General features: G+C 35.9%; 1 protein-coding gene across 9 annotated transcripts in view; it reads right to left on the reverse strand.

Annotated features, from left to right (window-relative positions):
* Positions 1 to 16,563, reverse strand: part of ZGRF1 (zinc finger GRF-type containing 1) — a 79,338-nt gene that overhangs the window by 58,979 nt on the left and 3,796 nt on the right. For all 9 annotated transcript variants that reach the window (XM_082389603.1, XM_082389602.1, XM_082389606.1 and 6 more), the window contains 4 exons: positions 15,684 to 15,764; positions 9,384 to 9,443; positions 7,097 to 7,282; positions 4,575 to 6,786 (listed from right to left, as the gene is read on the reverse strand). In XM_082389603.1, coding sequence (XP_082245729.1) covers positions 4,575 to 6,786; positions 7,097 to 7,282; positions 9,384 to 9,443; positions 15,684 to 15,764 — 2,539 coding nt within the window. The remainder of the gene's footprint in view (positions 1 to 4,574; positions 6,787 to 7,096; positions 7,283 to 9,383; positions 9,444 to 15,683; positions 15,765 to 16,563) is intronic.

The following is a 16,563-nucleotide window of genomic DNA, read 5'->3' on the forward strand; positions in this document are numbered from 1 at the left end:
TAGAAACAATAAATGCTGGAGAGGGTGTGGAGAAAAGGGAACACTTTTGCACTGTTGGTGGGAATGTAAATTGATACAGCCACTATGGAGAACAGTATGGAGGTTCCTTAAAAAACTACAAATAGAACTACCATATGACCCAGCAGTCCCACTACTGGGCATATACCCTGAGAAAACCATAATTCAAAAAGAGTCATGTACCAAAATGTTCATTGCAGCTCTATTTACAATAGCCAGGACATGGAAGCAACCTAAGTGTCCATCATCGGATGAATGGATAAAGAAGATGTGGCACATATATACAATGGAATATTACTCAGCCATAAAAAGAAATGAAATGGAGGTATTTGTAATGAGGTGGATGGAGTTAGAGTCTGTCATACAGAGTGAAGTAAGTCAGAAAGAGAAAAACAAATATGGTATGTGAACGCATATATATGGAATCTAGAAAAAAAAATGGTTCTGATGAACCTAGGGGCAGGACAAGAATAAAGATGCAGATGTAGAGAATGGACTTGAGGACACGGGGAGCGGGAAGGGTAAGCTGGGACGAAGTGAGAGAGTAACAATGACATATATACACTACCAAATGTAAAATAGATAGCTAGTGGGAAGCAGCCACATAGCACAGGGAGATCAGCTCGGTGCTGTGTGACCACCTAGAGGGGTGGGATAGGGAGGGTGGGAGGGAGACGCAAGAGGCAAGGGATATGGGGATATATGTATGCATATACCTGATTCACTCTGTTATATAGCAGAAGCTAACACAACATTGTAAGCAATTATACTCCAATAAAGATGTTAAAGGAAAACAGGAAAAAAAAAGAAAGAAAGGAAAGTGCATAAAGGAACAAAAAAAGGAGGACAGGGTGGCTAGGCCAAACCACCTTATCAGCTATCTATTTAAAATGGGATTTTTCCCTTAAAAGAAATTCAATAATCTCAGTTTCTTGCAAAGTCACCAATAAGACTATAATTTCAGTGATAACTACCGTTAAAAAAAATAGCCATATCCAGTGCAAACTTCACTTTGTGCCAATTGTTACTTTTGGTTTCATTATTTTCCTGTAAACATTCAGACTATACTAAATGAAACAAAAATAAGTGGATTTTGGAACTTGAGGTTATTTATAAAAGGAATTTTAAAAAGGCACTGGATGAAAATTATTTTTCCCTTTACTGCCTTCACTCAAGAATAAAATTCTAAATTAACATTTCTAAAATATATCCAGTCATCTCACAAAAACTTGAAGATAATGGAGAAAATGTTTTTTAACACTTTCACACATTCTAAAATGGTGGTAAAACAGATTCTTCTCTAATTCTGTATTAAAATCCATGAAGTCATTTGCTATATTCCAATAAAAAAAATTCCAATTCTCAAATTGTCTCAAGAAAACCAACTTAATCATTCTTAGAGAAATATATTTATGTCAGAAAATACAGTCAATCCTCATTATTCACAGATTCCGCCTACTTGCTAAAATTTATTTGTAACCCCCAAATCAATACTGTGTTTCTGAGGTCATCTGCAGACATGCAGAGCTACAAAAAATGAGTTGCTGGACATGCACATTCCTAGCTGAGGTAGAACAAGGTGACATTCTGCCTTCTAATTCCAGCCCTCATGCTACAAACAAGTGTCCTTTTTGTGATCTATTTAGTACATTTTTCATATTTGGGGGCTTTTTATTGGTGACTTTGCTATTTAAAATATTCCCTAAGCGTAGTGCTGCCTAGTGTTCCTAAGTGCAAGAAGGCTGATGTCCCTTATGTAGAAAACATGTGGTAAGTTTCATTCAGGCATGAGTTAGTTACAGTGCTATTGGTCATAAGTTCAGTGTTAATCAATCACCAATATATACTAAATAAGGCATCTTTAAATGAAAACACACATAAAACAAGGTTTTGTACCAATCAGTTGATGAAAATGTTCTGACCAGAGGTTTGAAGGAAACTAACCCTGCATTTCTCCAAAAAGCAATGGCCTATTTTTCACTAATCCACTGTTTGGCAACTTTATAGAACATAACCAGCACAAATAATGAGAATCCACTGTAATCCTCTTTTCCAACTTGATAAGAAAAAAGAATAAATTTCCCAAAACTAAATTCTATAATTTCTAAACCTTCCTGTTAGGAATTTATATCCTTATATGACATTGCATAACTACATCTACCCATATTTATTTTTCAATAGGTTTCTTATTTTTAATTTTTTAGAAAATAAACCGTACGGACTTCCCTGGTGGCACAGTGGTTAAGAATCCGCCTGCCAATGCAGGGGACACAGGTTCCAGCCCCAGGCCGGGAAGATCCCACATGCCACAGAGCAACTAAGCCCATGCGTCACAACTACTGAGCCTGCGCTCTAGAGCCCATGATTCACAACTACCGAGCCCGCATGCCACAACTACTGAAGCCTGCGTGCCTAGAACCCATGCTCTGCAACAGAAGAAACCACCACAATGAGAAGCCCATGCACCACAACGAAGAGTAGGCCCCCGCTTGCCACAGCTAGAGAAAGCCCACAAGCAGCAACGAAGACCCAATGCAGCCAAAAATAAATAAATAAATTTATTTTTTAAAAAAAGGAAATAACTGTAACAATAGTCATCATATTTAACTACATTTGAAAGAAACATTTTACTAGGTACAATAATTTACTCCTATTTTTCTCAGGGATTCCTTGAGATATTCAAAGAAGAGTTCAATTTTAACTTTTGAGTACACTGTTCATTCACATTCATGTGTACATAATATGTCCTATAATATTATTTTTCTTAAAAAAAAATGCTATTGGCAACGTACCACAAGCCAAGTCAAAAGACCAATCAATGACATACTGAAAGAAAATATCTGCAACATAGATAAAGGGCTGCTATTTCTAATATATAAAGAGCTCTTCCAAGTAAAAGAGAATAAAAGACCAACAACCATTAAAAGACTGGACAAAAGAGTAGAGCAGACAATTCATGAAAAAAGACATACAAATGATGCTTAAACATACGAAAAGCTCAATTTCACTTGTAGTGATAGAAATACAAATTTAAAATACACTCTCATTTCTCATCTATTAGATTGGTAAAAATTCAAAAGCTTGGCAAAATACTCTACTGGCAATGCTATGGAGAAACAGGCACTCTCATACATTATTGGTGGGAATGAGAAATGGTATGATTCCTTCGAGAGAATTTTGAAGTATCTAACAAAGACACACCTTTACCCAACAACCTTACTGCTAGGAATTTGCCCTGAAGACACACCTGCAGTAACATGCAAAAAGTCCATATAGTTATATAGATACAGATATATGAAGTTACTTATTGTCACATTATTTGCAATAGCAAAATACTGGAGACTGGTTGCAAAAATGATGGTTCATCCACACAGTAAAATATTATACACCTATAAACAAATAAAATGAGGATGAGTCCTATGAAGTGATATGTAGTGATTTCCAGGATATATTATTAAGTGAAAAGAAGCAAGGTGCTAAAAAATACAGAGCACGGTATCTTATGTTGAATAAGGGGAAACAAGAATTTATACAGGGAGGTGTTTATTTTTGCAAAAAATAAAAAATAAAAACCAGACCACAAGTATGATATATTGGTTACCTACAGCAGGTAGGAATAGGATGGAAGGCATAAGGAAGGAATCTGAGTATATGTTTTTATACAGTTTTGATTTTTGTACCCAGTTAATATTTTACATAGTCAGAAAAAAAATTTTTTTAAAGAATAAATCAACTATATCCTCATACGAAATATAGACGATGAACTTAACTATATTTATATCAAATGATAACATAATCACGGTAAAGAAAAAAAAGCACCCAATAACTTTGGAACATAATACTCCAACTCTATACTCTCAGGATATACTCTAAACACAAACAAAGAAAACAAAACACAACCAGTTTAAAAAAAAAAATGCAAACAAAGAAAAACTCCAAGGAATTTGTAAGCTTTACAAATTTACAAATTTTTTTGCCAGTAGTGATATTGGTTTAACAATTTGGAAACCATTTGGTGTGCACCATAGAATTGAGGAAGTAAATATACTGATGCTGCTGGGCACGAGGACCCTTTCCACTCTGAGAATAAAGAAACACAATTATGGAATGAAGGGAAGAAAGGAAGAACCCTGTGGTTTAGAACTGGAGTTAGAGATATCAATATAAGCTCATGACTTTTTTCTTAAAAAAGTATCTCCTAAAAAAAAAAAAAAAAGTATCTCCTAGCACATGACCAAAAATGTATAACGACAGGAATGGATTATAACACACACACATATTTGCTTATATGTGCCTATATATGCTTATATACGCATAACATATTTTTGAAAGGATACTCTGGAAGAAGATTGCTAATTCTGAGGAGTGGACTGAAGGGCTGTGGTAGGAAGGAGACTTACTTTTCACTATATTATCTTCTATTAGAGTTGATTTTACCAAGTACATGTATTACCTATTTAAATACCATGCAATTCTTAATGTAGCCTCCAGAGCAAATATCTTCTCATCCTCTGAACTATAAAGAGAACAATCCAAAACAGACATGACATTCTAACCTTCAGGATTGCTATCTGGCTCATCTGTCTGACGAGTTCCTTGTTGTTTAAAAGCGGTATTCCTCTTTTTCAATACTTCCAAGCCTTCCAAAGCCGTAGTGTGTTCAGACAATGATTTTAATAGGGAAATGCTATTTACTAATCTGGAAAGTTCTGAAGAATGTCTAGGATTATTCCAGTATTGTCTGCTTTCTCCAGCAGTTTCTACATCAATATGGTCCTGGGGTAAACTTCTAGTCCTTCCCAAGTCTTCAGATTCAGGAATATGTGATTCTGTGTCTTTGGAAATAGGATGTTTTTTTCCCAAAGGGTAAAGCAAAGAATTGGAAACTTGGGTATGTGATTTATCAAGTGCAATACATTCTTCAGAGTGAATCTGACTGGCATGTAATAGCTGGATACTGTTGTCACTGCTAGAGGTTAATGGTAAAACCTGTTTGGTATTTTTGTCCAAGTCACTTCCCATAATAAAAGGTCGAGGTGGAGCCTGTTCTGTAAATGGGTTTTTTTCAGTATTCTGATGAGTGGCTATGTTTAAAAAATGAGGAACATGTAAATTTGTGTTTATACTTTCAGATTTATTTGGGAATGAAGCACTAATAGATTTATTACTGCCTCCATTATTTTCTGCATATACATCATCAGTCCACTCTAAAGATGAGTCAAAATTGCTTAATGTGTCATTCCACTCCTCCTCTATTTCTTTTCCAGTGTTTCCAGCTTTCCAAGGTCCTCTGTCAAAACCTACACAAGTTTTATCACAAAACTGTGATGGCAGAATCTCTTTCATGGGAAATGTCTCTGATAGTTTGCCCCCAGTAGACGTTAAGAGGGGCAAGTGTTCACTGCCAACTTCTTTACAGCTTATATTCTCACATCTTGAATTGCTGTCATTGACCAAAGTTTCTTTCACCCAACCCTCTGAATCCTGGGAAATTCTGTTGCTTTCCTGTGATTCCTCCTCAGTGTCACTGGTTTCAAAATTCTTTAGATTAAATGTGACCTCCACAAGTGGCTGTGTTACATTACTCATAGGTTCATGAATATTATTAAGAAGTTCATTATTAGTACTGCTTTTAGAAAATATGTCAGTATTATCATCAGAGATCCCAGAATTGTTACTTAGTGAAGATTCAATTTGTAGATGTTTATACTCCTTTTCTGGTGTTCCATGTATATCTATCTCCTGAGCTTTTTTTCTAATGAGAATTGATCCTTTTATGCCCATCTGGTCATTTTGATTAAGAGGTCTTTTATTATTTTCTTGAATGTCAGATTCTGATAACAAGCCATCATTTTCTGCGTTACTACAGGTAACTGGTAAGCTGCTGCTTTCACAGAATGAAGGAATTCCTAATTTCCCTTCTTGATCCCAGGTTTGATCATTATCATCTACTGACTTGTCTTCGTTATAGTTTTTTCCATTTTCAGCACCTGTTTCAAAGAACTGTATCCTTTTTTGCACCAAAAGGTCTTTCAAGTTTAAATTACCAACTCGGGCCTTGGGTTTTTTTTCTATATCATTTCCATCTACCACAGAGGAATGTATAGGCGAACTCTGTGAGGATAAATACATGGCCCACCGGCTTTTATTTCTCATGGTATTTTCTGATTGATGCTGGTAGTGTAAACTTTCTGTGCTCTTCACCTCAGCATACTCTTCCTGTTCAATTAAGCACTTTCGTTTAGTAGGAATTTTTGAACTTCCTTGTGGTTGCATCTGAGGGAAATGTCCTGTAATCTCAGAATTCAGTTCCTTAGATGTACTAGTTGATTTGGATTTCAGAAGAGCTAATATTTGGGCTTTGCTTCTAATATTTTGTGAAACTCCTAAACAGTGAGATACCAAACTATCTCTTTTCATGGGCTCATTGGTCAGTAAAGAATCTGAATGCTTATTTACAAAACTGACAGGAGAGCAAAAATAATTTTCTTCACACAGCATTTCTGGGTTAACCTTGAAGGACGAAGTAGAGACAAGTGAAGAAAAAGGTATGCCATTTCTCTCTCTGTTCTTGTAAGTGACAATGTTCTCAGGGTCTGTTGGTATATTATTTATATCTTTCTTGCCAACTGTAGAAAACAAAGGAGGTGTGCTGTAGAATGGAGAAAGAAAAATAGGACCAGGCTTCTTAGCTTCAAATGAAGCAGCTGATTCATTATTTTCTGTAATAACCATTTTCTTTGGCACTTGACGCGGTCCTTGAAAACCCTAAAAATATTAAACAATTATTAGCTGTTCTATAACCTACGAAGAAAATGTAAAATGAACTGACTAAAAAAAAAAAAGAAAAAGGAATGTGGATGTTTTACAAGGTAAAGTAATAATTAAGATATAAAGTTTGCTAAGCTAAAATGCAAACACTCATTTGTATTAAGATTAAGGTTTACTTCCTTTCTACCTAAGCATATACTATGAAGCACTGTTTTAATCATACAGTACAATAGCTTCACAATTCACTACTTCTTAAAACAATTTTATAAATACGTATTGATTCATTATTTTCAACAGAGAAACTTACAGCAAACTTCCTTTTTAAACCAGCAGGCTGACACCCAAGGGACCGGCCAGAAGATATAAACCTCTTTGAATTCAATGCTGGTGCTTCTTTAACAACATCCTGTTTGACAGCTGTGCTTCCAGTAACTTTAACCTCCTCAACTGTGATTAAGTATCGATCACTTTCTAAATCATCTCCAGGTTTCACCTAAATATTAAAGAATTAACATCAAGATCATATACATCTAATTATTTGATTACCTATGTGTTCCAATAAGCTACTAGCACAAGCAAAGACACAATGGATATTCAATAAATAGTTGTTGAATGAATGAATCGATAACTAAATTATTGATTACTATGCACTAGTTAACTATCAACAAGCACAAAAAAAAAGTAATACAACAAAAAAAATTCACTAATTTGTTTATTCAACCGTATATATTAGGGGGACTTCCCTGGTGATGTAGTGGTTAAGAATCCGCCTGGCAATGCAGGGGACACGGGTTCGAGCCCTGGTCTGGGAAGATCCCACATGCCGTGGAGCAACTAAGCCTGTGCGCCACAACTACTGAGCCGGCACTCCAGAGCCCGCGAGCCCCAACTACTGAAGCCCTCGTGCCTAGAGCCCACGCTCCACAACAAGAGAAGCCACCTCAACGAGAAGCTCGTGCACAGCAACAAAGAGTAGCCCCCGTTCGCCGCAACTAGAGAAAATCTGCACACAGCAACGAAGACCCAACACAACCAAAAATAAATAAATAAATAAATAAATAAATAAATTTATATTTAAAAAAAATACATATTAGGGACCTATATGAGAACTTTTGTTACATGCTGGGGATACAAAGACAAGCAAGGAAAAGATCCCTCCTCTCAATTCACCTAGAATTCATAAAACTAAATGTAATTTTTAAATTAGAGCTATTAGGGACTTCCCTAGTGGTGCAGTGGTTAAGAATCTGCCTGCCAACGCAGGGGACACGGGTTTGAGCCCTGGTCTGGGAAGATCCCATATGCCGCAGAGCAAGTAAGCCCGTGCACCACAACTACTGAGCCTGCACTCTAGAGCCCGTGAGCCACAACTACTGAGCCCGCGCACCTGGAGCCCATGCTTCGCAACAAGAGAAGCCACTGCAATGAGAAGCCCACGCACCCCAAGGAAGAGTAGCCCCCGCTAGCCACAACTAGAGAAAGCCTGTGCGCAGCAACAAAGGCCCAATGCAGCTAAAAAAAATTAATTAAAAAAAAATTAGAGCTATTAACTAATCAGTTATATATATCTTTATAAATTAATGTGAATTAGATACATACTCATAATTATCACAAATTATTATAAGTTGTTAGTTACTTAATCATATTCCCAAGAAAGCATTTTTAATCACTTTAATAAACAAATACAGCACTTGCCACCACTTCTGGCTGCAGCATAAAAATAAGATTATCAACCTAGTTGATAATATACAAAATCTGTGTATTATCACAGATAATGTGCTCAATCTTTACTCATGAAATAATTTTAAATGAAATAATAACAACAGTCATTACCATCACTAAGTATCTACTAAAACAGTGCTTCTCCAAGACCCTCTTTTGGTAAGTATAAAAATTCCACAACCACTACTGTCATAAAATTTAAAAACAGATTAAGTACCATGGCCAAAATCAACACAGTGATAATAAGAATATGCACTTTGATAATCACTGTACTAAACTGCTAGGCACTTTGCCTAAGCTATTTCTAACTTTCCCACCAACCGAGTAGTCTGTCTCCAGTCTACATTTGACAGTAGAGAAGCTGAACACAGAGAGGTTAGGTTAGCTAGGAAGTATGTGAAAGTGGGAAATAAACCAAGAACAAACAAATTCTAATATCCTTATTCTTTACACTAAAATACTCCCTTCCATTTTCCAACAGAGGAAAACATGGAATAAATATTTGAGAAAATATTTTAAATAGGAATAATTTCACAAAATATATCCCACTGTAGGTCTCTGCTTATCAAAACCACATAATAGATTTAGAGTCAATTTCTGGGTTCAAATCCCAGCCTTACCACTTTAACTCTATAAGCATGGGCAAGTTATTTAAACTTTCAGTACTATACTCCTAATCTATAAAAATCACAGGGTTGTATAAAGATTAAATGAAACAATATCTAAAAGCTTTTAGCAGTCTGGCTAATAATAAATGTTCAATAGATACTAGCTATAATTATTAGTATTAGTACCATTACTATACTATTTAACAATATTCACAAAGGAACTAAGATTTAACAATAACTTAAAAATAAGATAAATTAAAATACCTCAAGGCACTTAAGAAATAAACTCTCCAAACATTCTCCTTTGTCATCGTATAGAATTGCCTATATTAAAACAAAAAAAGTGTTAAAAATGTTAAACAGGGACACAACACAATTCCACTTTTCTTAAACATCTTCAAAGCAAATCAAAAATTGTTATATAAGTAAATCATGTAATGAAAGGATTACCCACTTTGTAAACTTGGATTAGAAAGTGCATCTTTCTCAAATGTTTACTAAGCATCCATTCAGTGTGTGCAAGACAGCAAAGGCATACACATAAATTCAAGAACTTATTCCCTACCAGGAGAATCTTGGAATGGAATCAGGGAGAAGACAGAATTGGAATGAGTTACAGGAGGCAAAACAGGAAACACGATCAGTAAAGAGATTATTGTAATGGTGTGATATGAAGGATCAAGGAGATAATTAGAGCTTGAAATAAGTCATTAGCACTGGGATAAGACAACTGTATAAGAGGCATAAAGAGTAAAACTTATCAAACGTGCAGGATATGGGAGAAAAAGGAAACTAAGGTGATTATCATTTTCTGGCTTTCTCCTCGTGTCTCTCTAGCTCTCTAGCCATTTTTCATAGCAGCTTCTCTACTAGCCCCTTAAACATTGCTGTTTCCATCACTTTGGATAATAGTTAGCAGTTCCTTAAAAGATTGAACACAGAGTTACCACATGATCCAGCAATTCCAGTCCTAAGTACGATATACGTACAGAGAAATGAAAACATGTCTTCAGAAAAACTTGCATACGAATGTTCAGAGCAGCATTGTTCATAATACCAAAAAGTAGAAGCAACTCAAAAGTTCATCAATTGATGAATGGATAAACAAAGTGGGATATATCCATAAAGTAGAATATTATTCAGCAATAAAAAGGAATAAAGTATTGGTACATGCTTCAACATGGATGAACCTTGAAAACATGCTAAATGAAAGAAGTCATTCGCAAAAGACTACTTAGTGTATCATTCCATTCATGTGAATAGTCCAGGATATGCAAATGTGTCGAGACAGTAAGTAGATTAGGACTGGGGGTTGGGTACTGAGTAGTGCCTTTATGGTATTTCTTTCTGGGGTGAAAAAAATATTCTAAAATTAGACTGTGGTAATAGTTGCAAAACTGTGAATATATCGAGTTGTATACTTCAAATGGGTGTAATGAAAAATGTGTGAATTATATCTCAATAAAGCAGTTTAAAATTTTGGTATTTCTAAGGTCTCCTACCTTTTCTTCTCTACTCTTTACATTCTATTCTCCATCCTTGAGCATATTATTCACAAAAATCATGTCACACTTCTGCTCAAATGTCTCCACAGCTCCCAAAGAATAAGACAACAGTCCCTACATTAGCCAATAAGGCCTACATAGTCCCCTTTATCTTCATTCTTACCCTTGCTCACTCTAATTGTCGTTTGCCTAACTCACTAGATATACATCTTCATTTAGTTTATTGGTCTGTCTCCTCCATGTTATTTCCACAAAGCCAGGGATTTAACTGTTTTGTTACCTGCTGCCTCCGCTAGAACAGTGTGTAACTCATAACACGTGCTCAAAAAGTATTTGTTAAATAAATGAATCAACGAATCCACTCCAGGAGCTTCAAATATCATCTAAATGCCAAGTACTCCCAATCTACATCAGTAGCCCAAAACTGTTTCCTGAGTTCCAGGTCCCTATCACCAATTACTTGAGTGTTTTGATGACACTGCAAATTCGGTATGTTCAAAATGAAACTGATAATCTTCATTGTTCCCCCTAAACTTGCTTTTCTTTTTCAGATATCCTATCTCACTCAATACCATAATCATAATACAGAAACCTGAAAGTCATTCTGGATTCTCTTCACCTTCCATATCCAAGACCTTAAGATTCTATAATATTTTCACAATTTCTCTCTAATCATCCTTTCTCTCCATTGTCAGTGCTAAGGCCTCCTTGGTCAGACCCCCATCACTTTTCATCTACATTATTCTATAGCCTCTTTATTATAACTGTCTTCCTAAATTCAATCTTTCATCCTACATAACGTAAAAGGTATGTTAGACATTGCTGCCAGAGTGATCTTTCTAAAATAGAGACATGATTATGTCATTCTTCTGCTCCTAATTCTTCACTGGCTCCTCAAGCTGAGCACACAAAGTCCTTCATGATATGGCTCCTGCCTACCTCTTTAGCTGTGTATTCTACAGTTTCCCCACATGGGACCTTCATTCCAGCCAGAGTCAATTGTTTATAGTTCCCCAGAAATATTTCACACTGTTCCACACCTCCACACCGTTACAGCAATGACACCATCTTCAGCTCCCCTCCTTCCGACCTATCAATTTTGTTTACGAAACAAAACAAATACTCCAAAAAATACTCTTCATCTGGAAAGACTTCTCTGAACCAGAGTCAAATTTTGATGTCTCTCATTTGTAATCTCATAGACCCTTAAGCATATCTCTGTATATACTCTAATCCTTAGGCGCTTAGATAAAATTCCCTTGAAGACAAAAACTATAACAGTTACTATTTATTGCATACTTAAAATGTGCCAGGTACTTCGTTAAGAGGTTTATTTGTTTTCTTATTTAATCCTCAAGAAAACTTTATGAAGTATCATTTTCCCCATTTTACAAAGAAGAGACTATACGCCTTGAGGGACTAAATAACTTGCCAAGATTACACATCTAGTAAGTGAAGAGCAGGATTCAGGCTAATGTCTATTTGACATTAACTGCCCTTCTACACTGCTTCCATACGTCTTATTTGAATTTTCCCACTGCCCAGCAGCAATATATGTTTACTGAATGATGACTCAGTTAATGGAAGATGAATAACCCTGACAGTAAGAAACTGAATACATAGAGAAAAGGCATTACTAGCAAGAAAAATACTGTAAGCAATAGCTTGGATTTAGGAACAAGGGTTAGGATATGAGATTATTATTTTTCCTGGATCATAGAAAAACTCTCTGGGACTAACTTGTATTTATCTTGCTTTCCTGTAACCTACCAGTGTGAGGTATATAATGGACACTCAATAAATATAAGCTACAGTTGAAGATAAAGTTGGATAATACCACTACCATAACCTTAATACTTATGATTTTGTACCAAAAGAAGACATGAAAGATAGGCAGAATCCAATCATATGTCTTTTTAACATAACACAAACTCTATAAGATTTTAAAGACTTGGCCCTAACTGAATAGGAAGAACACCCAAAAAAACCCCCCAGAGTTTTACAGAACAGCATTGGACAGTGAATGGATTAATTAGTTTAAAAGTATCTAGCCTGTTTGACTTAAGTTGACTAAATATTAAGCTAGGACTCAACTAAAAGTTAAACTAAACTAGGTTTATAAACTGAATAGGATCTGTAAGCTGAAATTGAAGGCTTAAGGCAAAACTAGTTTTTCTTTTACTTTTCTGGTTTTTTGTTGTTGCTTTGTTTTTGTTTTTGTTTTTAAAGAATAGTGCTCATTTCCTTCCCTACCATCTTTTTATTTTATTTTCTTTGGCCACGCCACACAGCTTGAGGGATCTTAGTTCCCCAACCAGGGATTGAACCTGGGCCCTTGGCAGTGAAAGCGCAGAGTCCTAACCACTATACCACCAGGGAATTCCTACTTTTCTGTTTTAATAAATCAAATGTTAATTTAAAAATGAGGGGCTTCCCTGGTGGCGCAGTGGTTGAGAATCTGCCTGCTAATGCAGGGGACACGGGTTCGAGCCCTGGTCTGGGAGGATCCCACATGCCGCGGAGCAACTAAGCCCGTGAGTCACAACTACTGAGCCTGCGCGTCTGGAGCCTGTGCTCCGCAACAAGAGAGGCCGCGATAGTGAGAGGCCCGCGCACCGCGATGAAGAGTGGCCCCTGCTCGCCGCAACTAGAGAAAGCCCTCGCACAGAAATGAAGACCCAACACAGCCATAAATAAATAAATTAATTAAAAAAATAATAATAATAACATGTTCAAGTAAAAAAAAAATAAATAAATAAAATAAAATAAAATAAAAATGATAAGTAGTCTTTCTACATTAAAAATTTTCTCTTAGTGATAATTTCAGAGTGATAGATATGTAGAATAAGGACAGAATATGGAGATCTTTAACTGCTGGCTTCATTCAGGAGGCCACAATCTTGTCAATGTGTCCTATATGTTATCAACTCATCTATAATAAAGTTCTTCTTTTAAATTAGTAATATTAAAAGAAACAATAGAATGGTTAGGGCATGGGCTCTGGAGCCAAAAAATCTAAATTAATAAACGACTCCCCCACTTTCTAGCTGTGAGATCTATGGGCTTCATCTCTCTGAGCCTCAGCTTCATCATCAATAAAATAAAGATAAAAATAGTACCTAACTAATAGGGGAGTTATAAAGACTAAGTAAGTTGATACATTTAAAGCATTATGCCTGGTACATAGTAAGCACTTGATAAGTTTTTTTTAAAGAAATCAAAACAGGGTGATGGGCCAAATGGGTGAAGGGGGTCAAAAGATACAAATATCCACTTACAAAATAAATAAGTCATGGAGATATAATGTACAGTATGGTGACTATAGTTAATAACACTGTATTGTATATTTGAAAGTTGCTGAGAGTAAATCTTAAAAGCCCTCATCACAAGGAAAAGAAAAGAAAAAGAATTTTTCTAACTATGGATGGTGATGGATGGTAACTAGACTTATTATGATCATTCTGCAATGTATATAAATACCAAATCATTAAGTTGTACACCTGAAACTTAAATAATGTTACATGTCAAAAATATACCTCAATAAAATAAATGACTACAGCAGATTGCTCTGTGGATGGGCCTCATCCCATCAGTGGAGGGCCTATATAGAACACAACGGCCAAGTAAGAGAAAACTCCTCCTGCCTGACTGTCTTTGAGCTGAGACATCAGTTTTTTCCTACCTTCTGACTCATACTGAAATACTGGCTCTTCCTGGGTCTCAAGCCTGTTGGCATAAACACTAAAACCACATTATTAGTTCTCCTGGGTCTCCAGCTTGCCAACTACAGATGGTGGGACTCGTCAGCCTCCATGATCACATAAGCTAATTCCTTACAATAAATCTCTTTTTTCTCCACAGAGTGACAAAGAGAGAGAGACAGAGATAATTTATATATCTTTATATATAAGAACATGTAGGCCTGAGTCCTGAGTAAAAATTTTAAGTATGGGAAGAGAATGAGCCCACAGAAAATACTCAGAAGTGGGCAGTAAGCAACATCAGGAGAGCATGGTGTCACAGAAGTCAAATGAAGAAGAGGTGTTGTGAAGAATGGAAGAGACAAGGGTGTTAAATAAGGTCACGAGAACTGACAAGAGGAGAACATGAACATTTTACAGATGGAGATAATCAGTGTGGGAAAAGAAACCCAAGGAAGGATCACCATATCTAATAGGGTCAAAGATTATCCTAGTAAATAATTTTCTCAAGACTGATAGGATCATATCATAAAATAACAGATTCAAAGAAAATCCAAAAATAGAAGAATTCTATACATAATTTCAGAAATTGGCAGCTTTTCTAAAATGGTATGTCAACTCTGTATGTACCATTACACTGTGAGCATTACTGTGTTAGATATATATTTTAATAGTAGTTTTTTCTGTATAGTTAAACTCTTATTACCTGCAAAGAAAAAAGTGTGCTGGGACTTCCCTGGTGGCACAGTGGTTGAGAATCCGCCTGCCAATGCAGGGGACACGGGTTCGATCCCTGGTCCAGGAAGATCCCACATGGAGCAGGGCAACTAAGACTGTGCACCACAACTACTGAGCCTGCACTCTAGAGCCCGCGAGCCACAACTACTGAGCCCACGTGCCACAACTACTGAAGCCCGTGCACCTAGAGCCCATGCTCCACAACAAGAGAAGCCACTGCAATAAGAAGCCCGTGCATTGCAGTGAAGAGTAGCCCCCTCCCCGCTCAACGCAATTAGAGAAAGCCCGCACGCAGCAACAAAGACCCAACGCAGCCATAAATAAATAAATAAACAAAATTTTTTTTAAAAAAAAAGAAAGAAAAATGTGTGCCAAAATTCCTGAAAAGTTTCATAGAAAATCTAATTTTAAAAAAATCAGAAGAAATTAAATAGTATTAACTGAACTTTTATAATGCACAAATGAATCACTGTGGTATGGGAATCATTTGACAACTGTTTTCATATCACATCAGCTTATGGATATATCTAAGATTTTATCATCTACAGAGTTTTCTTAATATTCAATCAAAAGGCAAGAACCCAACTCTTAGACTCCATAGTCAACTGCTTTGCACTTACTTTGTTTCCTAAGTGAGTGATCTTCAGAATTCCATCTCGCCACACTTTTGACTTCTTCATCTTTTGATGAGTATATAGTACCTTATTTCCAAAAGTACAAAGGAAAGAAATGGTTTCTATTTACAAGTATTAAATGTTATATATTTTTATACCCTTCCTACCTACAAAAAATATTTAAGACATCTTTTATCAAAATAAAAGCACAGATATCATAACAATAACAACAAACACCACCAACAAAAAAAAACCTGGTAGCAAAAGGCAAGGAAGGGGAGAAAGGAGAGATAAAATCTAAGGAAGAAACTGAAAAGTTAACTGAGCAACAAAAACTATTTTGAGCTTCCTAGTCATTTGTGGGATGGAAAAAATTGTACAGTTCTCGAAGTCCAGGAGTACAGAGACTCCTGGAGGTGTCCCCCCTCAAGACTTTTTCAGGGGTCTGTGAAGTCAAAACTATTTTCATGATGTTGTTTGCATTTCAGTCTCATTCCTTTGGTCATGTACTTAGCTGAAGCTCCCAAGGTTATATATATGCAATATTGCAAGATTCAATTTCCGAATGAATGCAGAAGCAGATCTGAGAATCTAGCGGTCTTCTATTAAGTCATATATTAAAGGGATTTGCAAAAAATGCATAGCATTGCTACTCCTTACAACATGTTTCTGTTGTTATTGTTTTTGGACCATAAACTTTTCATTAAAAATGTAATCTATGTTAAATGTAATGGGCTTATTATTTTTAATGAATTAATAAACATTTTAAAAATTTCCATTATAATTTCTAATATGAAAGACAGCAATAGATATAAGCCCCATAATCAAAAATTCTTTGGGGTCCTCAATAATTTTTAAGAGTATAAAAGGGTCCTGAGACCAAACA

The sequence above is a fragment of the Balaenoptera borealis genome (assembly GCF_965194805.1).
Source record: "Balaenoptera borealis genome assembly, chromosome: 4".
NCBI classification, from domain to species: Eukaryota; Metazoa; Chordata; class Mammalia; order Artiodactyla; family Balaenopteridae; genus Balaenoptera; species Balaenoptera borealis.